An 18,484-nucleotide genomic window follows, 5' to 3' on the forward strand; every position below is an offset into this window, starting at 1 on the left:
ATCAAAGACTTTTCCAAAAAATTGAAATTAAAAATAAAGTAAAAAAAATTGGCAGTGCAGTTTTCTCAAATAGTTAAACAAAATTGAATTAAAAAAATCTAATTAAAATAAAACAAAAAAAAATTGAATACAGATGTATAATGATTAAATTTAAACTTCTATTCCGTTAGTACCAGTATTAATAATTTGTTTTTCTTTTGCTGGGTTAAGTACATGTCATCTTATATTTATTTATTTTTCTTTACCATCTTCTGTGGGACATAATTCTTTTGATCAGAAATGTCTGTTTTCTTTAAAAAAAAAAAAAAAAAGAAGTCTAATAGATTGTATTAAATACAATTTGGGTTTTTTTTTTTGGGGGGGGGGGGTCCCTTAAGCACTAATGTGTACATGCTCTGTGGAAAAATGCATTCCATGAATCACACTCAGGCGTCCCATGGTAGTTTTGGCATCTGTGCATGCTTCCCATGCGCTAAAAAATACTTTTTTTGTGTGTTGGGGTCATGTTCAGGGGGCATAGAGTAGGCATGCCCAGCGCTAATTGGTTAGCGCAGCCACATGCTTACTGATTAGCGCATGGTTAGCACATGAGCCCTTTCCTTCTACTAAATAGGTGTCGGTAAGGCCTCACGCACTAATGGCCATGTGCTAATTGGGAAATTAATTGGGAAATTAGCACTTGGCCATTAATTGAGGAAATGGAAAATTGGCCATTTTACAGCTGCGCTAAAAGTGACCTCAGCGCACAGGGAAACCCACATGCTAGTCATAATGCGGGGCCACCTTTTAGCGTAGCTTAGTAAAAAGGTCCTTTTGTGTTTTAGAGCATTCTTTTTATTATGTTTAGAAAAGACCTATCTGCACTTTCTTTCAGGCATAGAGATAAAAGAAACATATCTGGTCACTATTCAAAAGGTTAGCCAGCAGATAAGTGGCCAGAAGTGGCATTTATGCAGGCAACAGTGGCATAACCGGACAAATGTGATTTTCAGCCAGCACCAGATAGGCTTCCCTGGTCCTTAGCTGGCTGCTCTAACCACTAGGCTATTCTGTCACTCTGTGTAAGAGTGAGTCCCCACTATTTGTAGCTTACAGTATAGTCGAGACAAGCATATGGGAGAAACAAAAGGGTTTGTGGAATTGTGTTGTAGAAAAAAATGTTAAAATTAGAGAATCTTACAACCCATCTATAGCTTTAATCACGTGATTAATCGTTATAACATTTTTTAATCTTCCTACTGCGTGGCTTAGTAAACAGGGTCCAAAGTCTGAATTATAAGTGAGTCTCAGCAGAACTTAAGAGAAAAGCTAAATGCAAGGATCCTTACTAATTGTCTCCTAAGGATGGCAGCATAACCTAGCATTTTAACTAAGCATAGTCTGGCTGCAGTTCTGATGTGGTTCCCAAAACAGCTGGTACATATTAACCCATGGGGAGTCAGAAATCACTTGTACAAAAAACTTCTTTGAAAAAAAAAAAAAAACGTACTTAAAATGCAAATAAATAATTAACAATAAATAGGGGCTTAAACCCAAGCAAAGTCAGTCTAAGAAAAAAAAAAAAGTGAAGTTCCTGTTTTAAAACACACACACACTCTCTCTCTCTCTCTCTCTGAGGCTTTTATCAACTAAGACCCCAAAAAAATGATAAAAGCTCAAAATATGATATACTACAGGTTGAGGTGAGTTGAATTCCTATTTTTCAATTTAAAAAATTGCCCAAAACCATAAAACCACATTTTGTTTAGTATTATTTCTTCCACAATCCGATAATGTCACTGCGTGATCCAACATCAGGGAGTAGTGCAAATCATTGCATTTAGATGATTTACTGATCCCCCTCTTCTCTTTAATCTTTTCCTTACTACCCTTATTCAATCCTCAGGTATCTCTAGTTACTTCTCTGCAGATGACGTTCTACTTCTCTTCCCAGCAGATCGTACTCCTTGTCCATTACTCCTCTTCAGAACTGGTTTGCTTTGATCGCCGACTGGCTCGCTGATCATAAAATGGTCCTAAACCCACAAGAACTGGTAGCCTGCTGGTTTACCAGTGATCCTTCCATCCCTACCTCCCACGTCCACCTTATGGATACAGATAATCTACCTTTCAACTCCTTCAGAAATTTAGGGATTATCCTAGACTCCTAACTTTCCTTTGCATTTCAACTGTCTGCAAAACTGGATTTTATATTTTGTGTCAGCTGTGTTCTGTTTGTCGATACTTCAGCCCCAATCCTTTCACTCTCTTGTACTGTCCTTTCTAATCACAAGGCTTGACTGATGAAATATCATTTGCCTAGTCTGTCCTCGATATCAATTAAAAAAGATTCAATCTCTGCAAAACACAGCCATTGTCTTCTCACACTCACTTTCAGGGCTTTCCAGATAGGTCTTCTATGTTATCTTTTGACTCTTACTGATCTCTTTTCCCCTGCTTGCACTTTACATTCAATTAATGACCACAGTTTGATTCTCCCTGGAATCAACACGCCACTGTACCTTCTTTTTTACTGCTCCCTTCAATTGGAACTCTCTTCTGAAAGAAATTTTAGGTGAATTACCTTATGAAAAATTTAAAGTATGCTTAAAGAATTGGCTTTTTATGTCAGCGTTTGGTACCATCTAGCTGGGCTTCCTTTTTCTTTTGACCATCTCTTTTCAGAAGTACCTTACCACTCCCCTCTTTTTTCCTCCTCTCATCCCTTTTCCCCTGCTTAGCTCCCAACTTTGTCTCTGACCTTAACTTATATCCTTTCTGTTTCTTTTGAATTTTTAACTTGTGTAAACCGCTTGATATGTTAAATTAGCAATGATGTTCAAAAGCTAAAAACTTAAACTCAAAGGATTAAGAAGCCATAAATAAAGGAAATTAATTAATAATAGATATCCTTGTTTAAGCTCACTAGAAAAACATACATCACAGAAAACTTCCTCATGACCAATGGTCTTATTATAAAAATATTGTCAGGTCAATGTCCATATAAAGTCCACCAAGAGAGAGGGTGCCAAATTTAAAAACAGTTCTGTCTTGAGTAGTAGATTGTCCGCCAAACTACCTCTTCAGGATCTCCATAGTACAGCAAGAACACAAAATCTGTAATCCTCAAATACATGTCCAACTCCGAAGTGTGGTCCACCAGAGGTTTTTCTCTTATTTGTCTCTACATTGTACTTTTGTGTTCCATAATCCTAATATTCAGTCTTCTCTTGGTCTTCCCAACATACAATCTTACAAAAAAAGGGGGGAAAACCAATTCAGTCGGAGTATATAAACATTACACCACTCTAGACTCCAACTTATATATGCAAATATCTCTTTATTATAAATACTTATGCCTTATACCAGTTACTAACTTTAAACATTAAACCGCTCATTCATCACCTTTCAACCACCACTCACCCTATATACTAGTTATCTAAAATGTCTTTAGAAATTTAAATATCAAACCATTATACATGAAAAAAATCCTGCTTCATCACATTGGTGAGGCAGACAGTTCATAGCACTCAATAATGTCCACTGCTGTAATATGCTGTAAAACCGTCATAACTACATCCACTGTGTGACCTTTTGTTAGTCAAATTTCAGCAGCTGATTATGTGGTTCCTCCTTGGCATATAGGAGCTATTGCACACAGGAATTGTCAGCACTGCTGTTTACAAACCACCACATTATCCTGTGGCTTTCATTGTATAGGTTTCACGAGTATCGGGTGAATGGGCACGCCCTCCACAGGGTAGTTACAAACAACTTGATTCCTAACAAAAGGACACACAGTGGATGTACGCTTGAATATGAAGAGACAGTCCCTGCTCGACAGAGCTTACAATCTAATTAGGATCGACAAACAGGACAAACAAGAGATAAGGGAATATTAAAGTGAGGATGATAAAATCAGGGTTCTGAACAAGTGAATAAGGGTTAGGAGTTAAAAGCAGCATCAAAAAGGTGGGCTTTTACTACTACTACTTAACATTTCTAGAGCGCTACTAGGGTTACGCAGTGCTGTACAGTTTAACAAAGAAGGACAGGCCCTGCTCGAAGGAGCTTACAATCTAAAGGACGAAATGTCAAGTTGGGGCAGTCAAGATTTCCTGAATAGAGGTGTAGTGGTTAGGTGCCGAAGGCGACATTGAAGAGGTGGGCTTTGAGCAAGGATTTGAAGATGGCAGGGAGGGGGCCTGGCTTATGGGCTCAGGGAGTTTATTTCAAGCATGGGGTGAGGCGAGGCAGAAAGAGCGGAGCCTGGAGTTGGCTTTTAGCATAGATTTGAAGATGGCCAGAGATGGAGCTTGATGTACCGGCTCAGGAAGTCTATTCCAGGCATATGGTGCAGCAAGATAAAAGGAACAGAGTCTGGAGTTAGCAGTGGAGGAGAAGGGTGCAGATAAGAGAGATTTACCCAGTGAACGGAGCTCCCGGGGAGAAATGTAGGGAGAGATGAGAGTGGAGAGGTACTGATGAGTTGCAGAGTGAATGCACTTATAGGTCAATAAGAGGAATTTGTACTGTATGCGGAAATGGATAGGAAGCCAGTGAAGTGACTTGAGGAGAGGGCTAATATGAGCATAACGACCCTGGCGGAATATTAGTCGTGCAGCAGAATTTTGAACAGATTGAAGAGGAGAGAGATGGCTAAGTGGGAGACCTGTGAGAAGCAAGTTGCAATAGTCTAAGCGAGAGGTGATAAGAGTGTGGATGAGGGTTCTGATAGTGGGGAAAGGGCCAATTTTGGTGATGTTATAGGGAAAAAAACGACAAGTTTTAGCAGTCTGCTGAATATGTGCAGAGAAGGAGAGGGAGAAGTTGAAGATGACCCCAAGGTTACGCGCTGATGAGACAGGAAGGATGAGAGTGTTATCCACAGAAATAGAGACTGGGGGAGGAGGAGAGGTTGGTTTAGGGGGAAAGATAAGAAGCCTCAGTCTTGGTCGTGTTTAGTTTCAGATGGCGCTGAGACATCCAGGCAGCAATGTCAGACAGGCAGGCTGATACTTTGGCCTGGATTTCTGTGCCCCTCTCTGCAGTCCATCTTCACTTGCTGAATTTCTGCCAGTAGCAGCAGCACAACAATTGCAGCTTGGGGGCTTTCGCTTGGCCATGCCCCATCTCCGCAGAAACAGGAAGTTGCATTAGGGAGGCGAGGTGCGGCCTAGCAAAAAACTTTCTGTTTCAGTCACTGTGCTTCCACTACCAGCAGCAATTGACAAATGAGGATGAACCACGGTGAAGGGGCTAGAAAGAGATAGCTGCTGGACTAGGGTGAAGGGAGAGGTGCTGCTGGACCCGGTTGAGAAGGAACCTCTGCTTTGGCAGAGGCATACTGGAGTTTTCCAGAAAGCCAGCTATTGTCACTGAGGAAAAGTCAGGTTCTCTATCTCCATCTGCTGGTAGGCGTTGAGTACAACCCTCTAGTCAGGATGCTGCTGCTAGACTAAAGGAAAGGAAATTAACAGGTATGACTGAATGTCACCTTTTACCTGCATTCAAGATGGAACTAATCAAGAAATCCATTTTCTTCCTTGAAACTTTTTACCTGTATAAAGGACTTTCATTATTAACTTGCCCATTATTTAAATATTTTTGTTGAAATGATTACATTTGTTGTGGCATGACAGTATAATAATTTGAGGGGCCCTTTTACAGAGTGGCGGTAAGCCCAGCGCGGGCTTACCACTTGCTCTTCCAGGACTACTGGCGGCCCAGTGTGGCTGCCGACGGTAATCCCACCATTTCTGGGGGGAAAAAGAAAGCCCTTGGAAATTACTTGTGTGGCGGTAACCCGGCAGTAATTGGGCATCGCCACGCGCTGCCCGGTTACCGCCAGGTTATCACGGGAGCCCTTATTGCCACCTCAGTGAGTGGGTGGTAAGGGCTCCCCGCTGCATAGCCATGCAGTAAGAGTTCTCTTACCCCATGCCCATTTGTGTCTGGGGGCTTTTTACCCGCTGCGGTAAAAGGGTCCCTGGCATGCGGGAAAAATTACCCCCACTGCTAGCGCAGGGCCCTTTTTCCCACAGTTTGGTAAAAGGACCCCTAAGTAATTTAATTGTCTTTCTTGAATCAGAAAGCACTTTGAATTCTGCTGAAGAGAGAGTTCTTCTGTCTGAGGCAATTGTTGTAGTCCTTTGATTCATGTACTCACCTTTTGGCATGCTTAACTCAATATTTCATCCTTTTGAGGTAGATAAAATTAGTTTTGAGTGCTAATATATTGACATTCTTTGGAGATGTACATTGTAAGAAAATTAATATTTATTTATTTATTTTTAGGTTAAGTTAACTCTTCAGATTTTTTTTTTCAAAATGATGACCGCAAAGCCTAGACTTGTTGTTCCTTATGGCCTGAAGACTCTACTGGAGGGACTAAGCAGAGCTGTTCTTAGAATACAGCCACCAAGTATTGCTCAATTTGCATGTATATATTTTACAGAGTTACTTCAATTTAGAGATGGTAGGTTCATACTTGTATTGTATAAACTATTATTACATTTGCAAACAAAGTGGGTCTATCTACTAAACTGTTATGGCAATAGCACACATTATTAGCCAATTAACGTGTATGTTAGCAGTTATGTACATTATTTGCCAATAATTTAGTGTGATGCAAAAGTTTAAATCCTAACATGCATTAAGTAATAATGAGCTGCAGAGCATGCAAATGCACACATTGTAGCTTATTATGCAAAATGAATAACACAGCTTGTGGTAAAATTCTCAAGTGCATTGTGCATGGAAAATTAACCACACCTTGAGAGGTGTGGTTAATCTGCTTCCCCCCTCCCTTCCAATCACTGGCTTGCTAATACACAGGCCAGTGTTCTTGGGGAACAACTGAACGAGCCAGTAATCAGTAAAAATACCCCTCTACCCCCTAATCCCTATGAACATTTGCGTGTCTTCCCTGGACCCATCTGCGTTCCACAAGTATCCCTTGTTTGGCAGCCTGATCCCTAGCTGTACTACTGCTAGGACCTATGGGTGACTCAGGCTTGATCCTGCCCCCCTCCCCATACTACCCACCAGAGACACCCTAGGAAGTGTTGAGGTTTGGGATGAGTTTGGGGAGAAACTTTGAATTTTGTAAAGGGCTTGGGGATTGGAGAGGTGGAGGATCGGGGGTAGGGGGGGGTTATGAATTTTCTAAGGAGATGGCTAGGTCTAAGTTGAATGCATATTCTTTAAAGGGTTTGGGGCATTGTGTGTGTGTGGGGGGGGATCTGTTTTTTTTTTCTAATCACAGGCTTTTTAAATGGCCTTTTAATGGGCACAAGTTGGGACCTGCTACCTTTTCATTGCTGCACCCAGGAATGTGCGATTTTCCTGACTGCAGGAACAAAGAAAAATTATCTCAGGATACATTAACCTGTATTACTGAGATACATTTTCCTACAGTAAAATAGTGCACAGATATGCTATTTTATGATGGGTTAGTAAATAAATGCTAAAGTACTTGAAAAGGAGATTTGCTCTCTAATCTTTATTCTAATCTATTTTAGCAAATCCTTCCCTGGATATAAAGGATCTTGTTAGAGAATTTCAGCATGGGAAAGGTAAGAAACTAAGCAGCTACTTCCTTTATATATTATTTGGCTTTTCTATACAGTGCACATAGACAGGTTTAGTTAGGGTTAGCCCAGTGGTAGTCAAATGCCCTTATGTGGTTCTCTGCTTTCTGTGGAAACCTGTGTGACAATCTGTAAATGTTATAGGGATCTTGTTCACAGATCACTGGAGGATGCTAGCACCAGACACAGGACAAACAGCAGCACCTATGGTTAACTATGACACTTAGGGCCCTGTTTACCAAGGTGCGCTAGCGTTTTTAGCACATGCTAAATGCTAGAGATGCCCTAAAAACGCTAGCGTGCCTCCAGTGCGGCTTAGTAAACAGGGTCCTTAGGGCCTTATTTTATAAAGACTATGCTCCTACATTTATGGTCCTAATTTTACGCTCCCAAATTGTGAGCGTAATCTACACTCCTAAATTTAGGGCCTATTATGCTAATAGATTTAGCATTAATTTAGGAGCATAAATTAAGCTCCTAAAATTAGGAGCATAACCTTTACAGAATAAGGCCCTAAGGGGTAATTCTGTAAAGGTTGCCTAAATTTAGGCACCGTGGAAAATAAGCCAGCAGATCAGTATAACATCTTTAATAAAATCCTTTTGATGTTATACAGATCTGCTGGCTTATTTTCCACGTTGGATTTTGCAGTTCACTTGCCTTGTTGTTTTTTTGGGACCTAAATTTAGGCACCTAAATTATGATTGCCAAGTGTGAATTTTATAAGGGAAATTATTGGTTGATTATCTGGGGTTATAGAATAACTTAAATCTGCATTTATGTGCATAATTTTAGGCGTGACCACATATGCCATGTCAAAAGCTGGTTTAAATGCTCGTGCCTAAGTGCTATCAATTGCATGCGTAACTAACAGCATTCTGTAACCTTAACATGCAAGTGCTGGGCAAACCCCTGCCCCTCCCACGTCTATGCTCCCTAGTTGTCACGTGCTAAAAGATTTATGTGCTAAGGTTATAGAATTACAACTGTGCAATTATGCATGCAACTGCATATTAGTGCCAATTAGCACTAATTAATAGGGCTGTACTGAATATTCGGGTTCAATTCAATTTGGCCCTGAGTACATCCTATATAATTCTCACCTCCAACGTTCTATGCTTGGGACCGTGGCTCCCTGGCTGCAGGTGGTGTGCGAGGCAGACACGCACGGACGTCACTGACGTCAAGACAGCTGATTCCAAGGCAAGGGGAGGCGTGTTTCCCTACTCCTCCTACTGCTTCGGAATCAGCTGTCACCCCTCGCGCTACGGCCCCCTCGAAACCCACCCCCTTCCGCGAACCTGTCGATTTCCCCCCCCCCCCCCCCGGAACGCCGAAAACCGCACCCCCACCCCTGCCACTGTTGTGCACTACCTGTGCTGACAGCCGAAGTGTTGTTGTGCCCTTCGGGTGGGTTCCTCAATCATCTTCTCAGAAAGTTTAACTCCTTGCGTCTGACGTCAGACGCATGCAGAGGAACTTCCCGACAAGATGATTGAAGAACCTACGGGAAGGAAAGAACAACACTTCGGCAGTAAGAACAAGTAGCACAACAATGGCAGCGGCGGCGGGGGGAGGGGGGCAGTTTTCGCAGGCACGGGGGGGGGTTCAAGGGGGCCGTAGCACGGGGGGGGGGGGGGGGAGGAAATTGCCTGCCTAAGGCCCGTTTCCTTGCCTACAGAAACGGGCCTTTTTTACTAGTAATTCATAAATAAACATAACAGTAGTATTTGTATACTGCTGTAACTGCAAAGTTCTAAGCAGTCCACAACATTTAGGGGATCTTTTACAAAGGCATGGTAGAGATGCCCCTAGGAATATATGGACGTCTCTAGCGTTTAGTGTGTGCTAAAAATGCTAGCACGCCTTTGTAAAAGGACCCCTAAAGAAGCCAGGATGGTGTCCCAGGAATTACAATAAAACATAATATGTATAGATCCAAAATTATTTAATCAAAACAAGCTTCTGAAAAAAAAACTCTTAAGGTTCCCCCTAAATGACGCATAAGAATCAACTTGAGAAAAACAAGAAGAAAGTTCTTGCCAGAGCTTAGGAGCCTGGTATGCCAGCAATAACTTGTGAATTTTTGCATCCTTTAACAGAAGGAAAACTAAAAGGAGAGTTATTGTTAATTCACTGAGACCTCGACAAAAATGAGAACTGCACATTATCTAGCATATAATGTGGGACTGTAACATCTAAAATTTTAAATAAAAAGCAAGCAAACTTAAACCAAATCCTTGCTTCAGTCGATAGCCAATGCATTTCAGCTGAATAGTGATTTAAATTCAAGTACGAATAATCCGGGGTTCAACTGTGCTAAATCCTACTGAAATAAACACTTGATCTCTGATTTCACATTACTTCTTTTATTATTTGTTATGTTAAAGCTCAATGCCCATTATTCGAACTTAGTATTCATATTCAGGTGAATATTTTTAATTATTTGTATTTGGCTGAATAGTAAAATATGTTATTCAGTACAGTTCTACCGATTAACTACAATTATAGCTGATTATTGGTATTTAGAGCCAGTTGGCACCTAATTTATCAATTAAGCTACATGCATAACTGGCACTATTCTGTAACGTGTGCACTCAAAAATGTGCACACAAGATTATAGAGGGGCCCTTTTACAGAGCAGCGCTTTTTCAGGCCTACTTTCAGCCCAATGCAGCTGCCGGCGGTAGTCCCGCCCTGAACGCATGCCATTTCCAAGGGAAAAAGAAAACCCCTGGAAATGGCTTGTGCAGCGGTAACCTGGCGGTAATCAGGCATCACCAATTGTTGCCCGATTACCGCCAGGTTAGCGCGGGAGCCCTTTTCGCCACCTCAGTGGATGGTGGTAAGGGCTTCTGCTGCATGGCCATACGGTAAGAGTTCTCTTACCGCATGGCCATGTGTGTCTTGGGGCTTTGTACCTGCTGCCGCATGGCCATGTGTGTCTTGGGGCTTTGTACCTGCTGCGGTAAAAAGGGTCCTGGCACGCGGGAAAAACGGCCTCTGCCACTAACGCAGGGCTCTTTTTCCTGCAGCTTGGTAAAAAGACCCCAGAATGATGGAATAAATATGCTCAGGGCAGCATAGATAGGGGAGAAGAATAACTGTACCTTGTCTTTTTTGCCACTGGAAGTCACCATAATCTCTCAGATGCTGCGCCTGAGTGGGAAAAGGGCAAAGGTTGAAAAAAGCATTAAAGGAGAAAATTCCAATATATGGAACTCACTTGTCCCACAGTGGTAAAAACCTGAGTTCCTTTGCTAATGTAGAAAATCAAGTGCTGAGAAGGTCCTGAAGTGATTGGTTAAAAGAGAAACAGCAAGAGCAGGCACAAAAACACAAGCTAAATATAATAGGGGATGGGTCTTGGATGGGTAGCTCTGATTGGGTATACAGGGTGAGGCAAAAAAAAAAAAAAGTAACCCCGTACAGTTTTCTCAGCAGCCATTTCAACGAGAAATTTTATATACTTATTATTTATTTATTGCATTTGTATCCCACATTATCCCACCTCTTTGCAGGCTCAATGTGGCTTACAATTCATCATGGATACTGGAAATGGAAGTGAATATACATTTAGTTTACAGAAGGTTTTGTGTTACATGGTGGTGAAATACATGAAGGTGTTAAAGCAAAAATATAAAGCTATATCACTCTTCTATTCACTATGTAGTGGGACTAGAAACTTCGACCTTTAGTGAATTTTGTATAAATATAAAATAGCCTCAGCGGCCCAGGGAACCTCACACTAGGACTCCACTGAAATGGCCAACATCATAGGTTCCTACTGCCTTCCGAAAAAAACTCACAGAAATCAAAAAACTCCCTAACATTACATTCTTCCTAGGAGAAAAAGATTCTGTGACCAAAAAACGGAAAACGGTGATGCTTATGCTATCAAAGTTTAGTCAAAGTCACTAGTCCACACTACTGTGGGTATTGATGGATCTGAAAAACTGCAGAATCCTTAATTAAACTTCCATAGAAAATAATAGACTGAAGGAAATAGTGCATTTATGTGTGTTGTCCTCTATCAGGCATTTATCATGTGACTGGTCAAAAAAGCTCAAAAATGTGTAACTTAGCTTGAAATGTTATTTTATAGCTTCTCCACAATCGTGCCCAATTGAATTCTGTCCAATTTTGATAGTGATGTTCAATGTTGCTGCCTCCATCTAAACAATCACATTTCCAGGAAGTTCTTCAGATCAGTATTGGCTTCTCATACCGATCTACAAAGTGGGTATTATATTTTCTGTTCTCAATATTAATTGTTTTCTCGACAGCAAGGGACCCCACTGTTTTGCAACCTTCATCAGGAGAAATCCCAAACACGCAAAGAAATGCTTTTTCTTTTCTCTTTAATCCATCGCGAACAATGCCCCAAAAATGGCGGCCGTTCATATAGGACGCCAACTTAATGGCTCCACCCTTTCAGTATTACGTAGCAGGCTCTCTCGTCCAATCGCACACCAGTGCGTGTGAACGCAGCAAAATATGAAATGACTTAAAGAAACATTGTAGAACACAGTACAAAAAAAGCATTTCTTTGCGTGTTTGGGATTTCTCCTGATGAAGGTTGCGAAACAGTGGGGTCCCTTGCTGTCGAGAAAACAATTAATATTGAGAACAGAAAATATAATACCCACTTTGGAGATCGGTATGAGAAGCCAATACTGATCTGAAGAACTTCCTGGAAATGTGATTGTTTAGATGGAGGCAGCAACTTTGAACATCACTATCAAAATTGGACAGAATTCGATTGGGCACGATTGTGGAGAAGCTATAAAATAACATTTCAAGCTAAGTTATACATTTTTGAGCTTTTTTGACCATTGTCACATGATAAACGCCTGATAGAGTCCTTCAGTCTATTATTTTCTATGGAAGTTTAATTAAGGATTCTGCAGTTTTTCAGATCCATCAATACCCACAGTAGTGTGGACTAGTGACTTTGACTAAACTTTGATAGCGTAAGCATCATCGTTTTCCGTTTTTTGGTCACAGAATCTTTTCCTCCTAGGAAGAATGTAATGTTAGGGAGTTTTTTGATTTCTGTGAGTTTTTTTCGGAAGGCAGTAGGAACCTATGATGTTGGCCATTTCAGTGGAGTCCTAGTGTGAGGTTCCCTGGGCCGCTGAGGCTATTTTATATTTATACAAAATTCACTAAAGGTCGAAGTTTCTAGTCCCACTACATAGTGAATAGAAGAGTGATATAGCTTTAGATTTATGATATATTATAATACTCTTCTGCAGTTGTAATACTTTTTGGTGTTAAAGCAAAGACATTATAAGACAGTTCTGAAGGTTTTAAAGATTATACAGTTACACATGTTGATCTTTGTGATATATCTTATCGAAGAGATAGGTTTTCAATAGTTTGCGGAAATTGGTCAGTTCATAGACCGTTTTCAAGTTACGTGGCAGAGCGTTCCAGAACTTCGTGCTCATATAGGAAAAGGTGGATGCATGCATTGATTTGTATTTCAGACCCTTACACTTGTGATTGTGCGAGAAGATTTTTTTGCGTTCCTGGGGGGTAGTTCTATTAGGTCTGACATGTAGGCTGGGGCGTTACCATGGATGACTTTATGGACTAGGGTGCAGAGTTTGAACGTGATGCGTTCTTTTAGTGGGAGCCAGTGTAATTTTTCTCATAGGGGTTTCGCGCTTTCATATTTTGGTGTGCCGAATATTAGTCTGGCTGCCGTATTCTGGGCTGTCTGGAGTTTTTTTAAGTATTTGCTCTTTGCAGCCAGCATAGATAGAGTGAGTTACAATAGTCCAGATGACTGAGTACCAATGATTGTACCAGATTGCAGAAGACAGTTCTTGGAAAAAATGGTCTGACTCTTTTTAGTTTCCACATTGAATGAAACATCTTTTTAGTTATGTTGTTTGCATGGTTCTCGAGTGTTAGATGTCGATCAATGGTGACTCCAAGGATTTTTAGGGTGTCCGAAACTGGTAGATTTAGTTTAGGTGTGTTGATGGTGGTAAATTTATTCTTGTTGTATTGTGAGGTGAGTACCAGGCATTGGGTTTTCTCTGCATTGAGTTTCAGCTGGAATGCATCCGCCCAGGAATTCATAGTGTGTAGGCTTTGATTAATTTCATTGGAGATTTCCCTTAGATCATGTTTGAATAGGATGAAGATCGTTACATCATCAGCGTATATATATGGGTTTAGGTTCTGATTCGATAGTAGTTTGGCCAAGGGTGTCATCATTAGGTTGAATATGGTCGGTGAGAGAGGGGATCCCTGTGGAACTCCGTATTCAGGTATCCATGTAGCTGATGTAGTCGAATTTCATGGATTTGATATGAGCGTGTAGTAAGGAACCCTTTTTTACCAATTGAGAACGTTGCCTCCGATTCCGAAGCATTCGAGGATGTGTAGTAAAATTCCATGGTCAACCATGTCAAATGCACTTGACATGTCGAATTGTAACAGTAGAATGTTATTGCCGTTTGTTATCAGTTGTTTGAGTTTGGTCATGAGCGTGACTAGTACGGTTTCAGTGCTGTGATTAGAGCGAAATCCTGACTGAGAATCGTGTAATATTGAGAACTTGTTTGTGAGTCTGTGAGTTGTTTGGTCACTATACCTTCTGTTATTTTGGTAATTAAGGGGATGTATGCTACTGGTCTATAGTTCGTTAGTTCATTAGCATTTTTCTTTGCATCCTTGGGTATAGGGGTGAGTAAAATGTTACCTTCCATATCATCAAGCTGATCAATCCATAGACTGGTGGGTTATGTCCATCTACCAGCAGGTGGAGATAGAGAGCAAACTTTTGCCTCCCTATATGTGGTCATGTGCTGCCGGAAACTCCTCAGTATGTTCTCTATCTCAGCAGGTGGTGGTCACACACAGCAGCAGCTCTGGCTAGGCCTCCAAGCCTAATTCTTAGGTTTTGTTGAGTGCCTGGGGTTGAGGGCTCTTTTGAGCAAGTGCAAACCTGGTGGTGCCAGGTCCCTCCTTTTCTCCCCCCCTCCCGCTGGCTCCGTTAAAAAAAAAAAAAAAAAAAATTTTGAACGTCCTTAAAGGCGTTTATTTCGACGTTTATTTAAACGTTTATTGCAGCTACTCACTGGGACACCAGGTCGTTACAGCTCGGAGCGGCAAGCAGGTAATTTTTACCTTTTTATAGCGGGCAGGGGGTTCCCCGATTCTTCTCCTCGTGGCATATGGCGTCGGAGGGCGAGGGCGCAAAGAGTCGCTCCCCGGATCGCTTGAGCGCTTCTAGAGGGGATGCGGGGGTCTTAAAGCCTGATTCGCCCTTGTTGGGTGACAGTTTCGTGACCGATGAATGTCCCGGTCCTTCCTCCGGCGTGGCGGTTTTTCCCGCCATAAACGCCCATCCCCCGCTCCTCGCCTCCGCCATCTTGGCCGGCCACGCGGCTCGGACGGCTTCTTCTTGGGCCGCCCTTGAGGTTGGAGACATTAATGCCATGAACGCCCTTAATTTGGGCGACGGCACAAAAGCGGCTAAAGTTAAGCGCCGTTCTTCCCGCGCGGCTCCTTCACAGAGTGTCGTGCCGGACGCCATTTTGGATGCGCAGCATGTCTCTCCCCTGCTCTTGCGAGCGCCGGTTGAGGGTGCGTCTAGGGCTGTAGCCCAGGCTGCGGAAGTGCACAGTCTGGGGGGTTTCTCCCCCGAGTTTGTTTTGCTGCTGCATCAGGCCTTCCTTATGCAAAATGCTGCCCCTGCTCCCTCGTCTGGTAAAGAGGTTGAGGTGCCCAGAGGTAAACGCCCTCGGGTTGATTCCCAGGCCTTGGAGGACTTTGTCTCCTCCGATGTAGATGAGGGCAGCGTATCTGAGTTCTCCCAACGGTCCTTTGCGGATTCCTTGGAGGAGACGGATCCCCGCTCGGATGGAGCGGATGACCCCTCTGCAGCGAGGCTTTTTAGCTCAGAGGATTTGCCCAACCTGTTGATACAGGCCATGGACACTTTGAAGATTTCCTCTCCGGAGGACGTCTCTCCCTCAGCCCCTGTTGGCTCTGCCATTATGCTGGGGACGAAGCGCCCGCCTAGAACCTTCCACGTGCATGATGCCATGCACACCTTAATTTCGGCTCAATGGGATGTCCCTGAAGCGAGCCTTAAAGTGGCTAGGGCTATGTCCCGCCTCTATCCTTTGACTGAAAGTGAACGTGAGGCCTATCTGTGGCCTACTGTGGATTCTTTAATCACTGCGGTGACTAAGAAAACGGCGTTGCCGGTGGAAGGTGGCACGGCCCTAAAGGACGCCCAAGACAGAAGATTGGAGGCGGCCTTAAGGTCGTCCTTTGAGGCGGCTGCTTTAAGTTTGCAGGCCTCGGTTTGCGGCTCCTATGTGGCCAGGGCGTGCCTGACTATGGTGCAGCGGGCTTCCCCCTCGGATCATTCCTTGAGGGCTGATTGGCCGGCCCTGGAATCGGGCTTAGCCTATTTGGCAGACTTGCTGTATGATGTCTTGAGGGCCTCAGCTAAAGGCATGGCTCAGACAATCTCTGCGCGGCGGTGGCTTTGGCTGAAACATTGGTCTGCTGACCACGCCTCTAAATCCCGCCTGGCTAGATTGCCTTTTAAAGGCAAGCTGCTCTTTGGGGTCGAGCTGGACAAAATCGTGACCGATCTCGGCACGTCTAAGGGCAAGAAGTTACCAGAGGTCAGGGCTCGGGCTAGTACTCGTCCCGGTACCTCCAGAGGACGGTTTCAGGAAGCCCGTCGGTACCGCCCGGGCAGGTCGGGTTCCTCTGCCCCCTCTTCCTTTAAGAGGAATTTCTCCCCCAAGCAGCATTCCTTTCGCAGAGACCGCCGTCCCGGAGGTGCTCCCTCCGGTCCTCCCTCAGGGTCTCGTACCCAATGACGGGGCCTTGGTCCACGCCCCAGTGCAGATTGGAGGACGGCTGTCCTCGTTTCTGGGCGAGTGGACCACAATAACTTCAGACGATTGGGTGCTGGAAGTCATCAGAGACGGCTACAAGCTAGAGTTCTGCCGACCCTTAAGAGACGGGTTTGTACTCTCTCCCTGCAAGTCTCCGGTCAAAGCTGTGGCAGTGCAGCAGACTTTGGACAATCTGATCCGCCTGGGTGCGGTCGTTCCGGTGCCAGAAAGTCAGCTTGGCAAGGGGCGTTACTCCATTTACTTTGTGGTACCAAAGAAAGGAGGTTCTGTCCGGCCTATCCTCGACCTCAAAGGGGTCAATCGGGCCTTGAAAGTGCGGCACTTTCGCATGGAGACTCTCCGCTCTGTTATAGCGGCAGTGAAGGCAGAGGAGTACCTGGCATCCTTGGACATCAAGGAAGCGTACTTGCATATTCCCATCTGGCCTCCTCATCAACGCTTTCTGCGTTTTGCAGTCCTGGGCCGACACTTCCAGTTCAGAGCCCTCCCGTTCGGGTTGGCTACTGCTCCGCGGACCTTTTCCAAAGTAATGGTGGTCATCGCGGCCTTCCTGCGAAAGGAAGGAGTACAAGTCCATCCTTATCTGGACGACTGGTTGATCCGAGCCCCCTCTTATGCAGAGTGCGGCAAAGCTGTGGACCGGGTAGTTGCTCTTTTGAGCTCCCTGGGATGGATCATCAACTGGGAGAAAAGCCAGCTGCGCCCGACTCAGTCCCTGGAGTATCTGGGAGTTCGATTCGACACCCAAGTGGGCAGAGTGTTCCTGCCAGACAATCGGATTGTCAAGCTTCAGGCTCAGGTGGACCAGTTCCTAGTAGCCTCTCCTCTTCGGGCTTGGGACTATGTGCAGCTGTTGGGCTCTATGACGGCCACGATGGAAGTAGTGCCCTGGGCCAGGGCTCATATGAGACCACTACAACAATCTCTGCTGCAGCGCTGGACTCCGATGTCGGAGGATTATGCTGTGCACCTTCCCTTGGACCCAGCAGTGCGCAAGGCGCTGAGCTGGTGGATGCAGACAGACAAGTTGTCTGCGGGAATGCCTCTGGTGACCCCGGAGTGGATTGTCGTCACGACGGACGCCTCTTTGTCGGGCTGGGGAGCCCACTGCTTGGGAAGGACAGCGCAGGGGCTCTGGTCTCCTGCAGAGGCAAAGTGGTCTATCAACCTCCTGGAACTCAGAGCCATTCGGTTGGCGCTTTTGGAGTTCATCCCGGTACTGGTGTTGAAGCCGGTAAGGGTCCTGTCGGACAATGCCACGGCTGTGGCCTATGTCAACCGCCAGGGAGGTACCAAGAGCGCCCCTCTAGCCAAGGAGGCTATGAATCTATGCCAGTGGGCAGAAGCGAACCTGGAGCAGCTGTCAGCGGCCCACATTGCCGGAGTCATGAATGTCAAGGCGGACTTTCTCAGTCGCCATACCTTGGAGCCCGGAGAGTGGCAGCTATCTGCTCAGGCGTTCTTGGACATCACGAAGCGCTGGGGCCAGCCGAGCCTAGATCTGATGGCGTCATCGGCCAATTGCCAAGTGCCGCGCTTTTTCAGCAGAGGACGGGACCCTCGATCCCTGGGAGTAGATGCTCTTCTCCAACAGTGGCCGACTCAAGAGCTTCTCTATGTGTTCCCGCCCTGGCCCATGTTGGGCAGGGTGCTAGACCGGGTGGCAAAGCATCCCGGCAGGGTAATCCTGGTGGGTCCGGATTGGCCCAGACGTCCCTGGTATGCGGACTTGATCAGGCTCTCAGTCGACGATCCTCTGCGGCTGCCAGTGGAGCAGGGCCTGTTACATCAGGGTCCCGTGGTGATGGAGGATCCCTCCCCCTTTGGTCTTATGGCCTGGCTATTGAGCGGCAGCGTCTGAGAAAGAAGGGCTTCTCAGACAAGGTCATCGCCACTATGCTGAGAGCGAGGAAGCGCTCTACTTCTACTGCTTACGCCAGGGTTTGGCGTATATTTGCAGCGTGGTGTGAAGCAGGCTCACTTTCTCCCTTCACTGCTCCAATTTCTTCAGTG

At 44.5% G+C, this 18,484-nt stretch overlaps 1 protein-coding gene across 1 annotated transcript in view; it reads left to right on the top strand.

Annotated features, from left to right (window-relative positions):
- The window catches only part of CABYR (calcium binding tyrosine phosphorylation regulated), a 150,585-nt gene that overhangs the window by 11,263 nt on the left and 120,838 nt on the right, over positions 1-18,484 (top strand). Inside the window, exons 2-3 of the mRNA XM_030188247.1 lie at positions 6,277-6,457; positions 7,503-7,556. Of these exons, the coding sequence (XP_030044107.1) occupies positions 6,310-6,457; positions 7,503-7,556 (202 nt within the window). The 5' untranslated portion in view covers positions 6,277-6,309. The remainder of the gene's footprint in view (positions 1-6,276; positions 6,458-7,502; positions 7,557-18,484) is intronic.

This window comes from Microcaecilia unicolor, chromosome 1 (assembly GCF_901765095.1).
Source record: "Microcaecilia unicolor chromosome 1, aMicUni1.1, whole genome shotgun sequence".
NCBI classification, from domain to species: domain Eukaryota; kingdom Metazoa; phylum Chordata; class Amphibia; order Gymnophiona; family Siphonopidae; genus Microcaecilia; species Microcaecilia unicolor.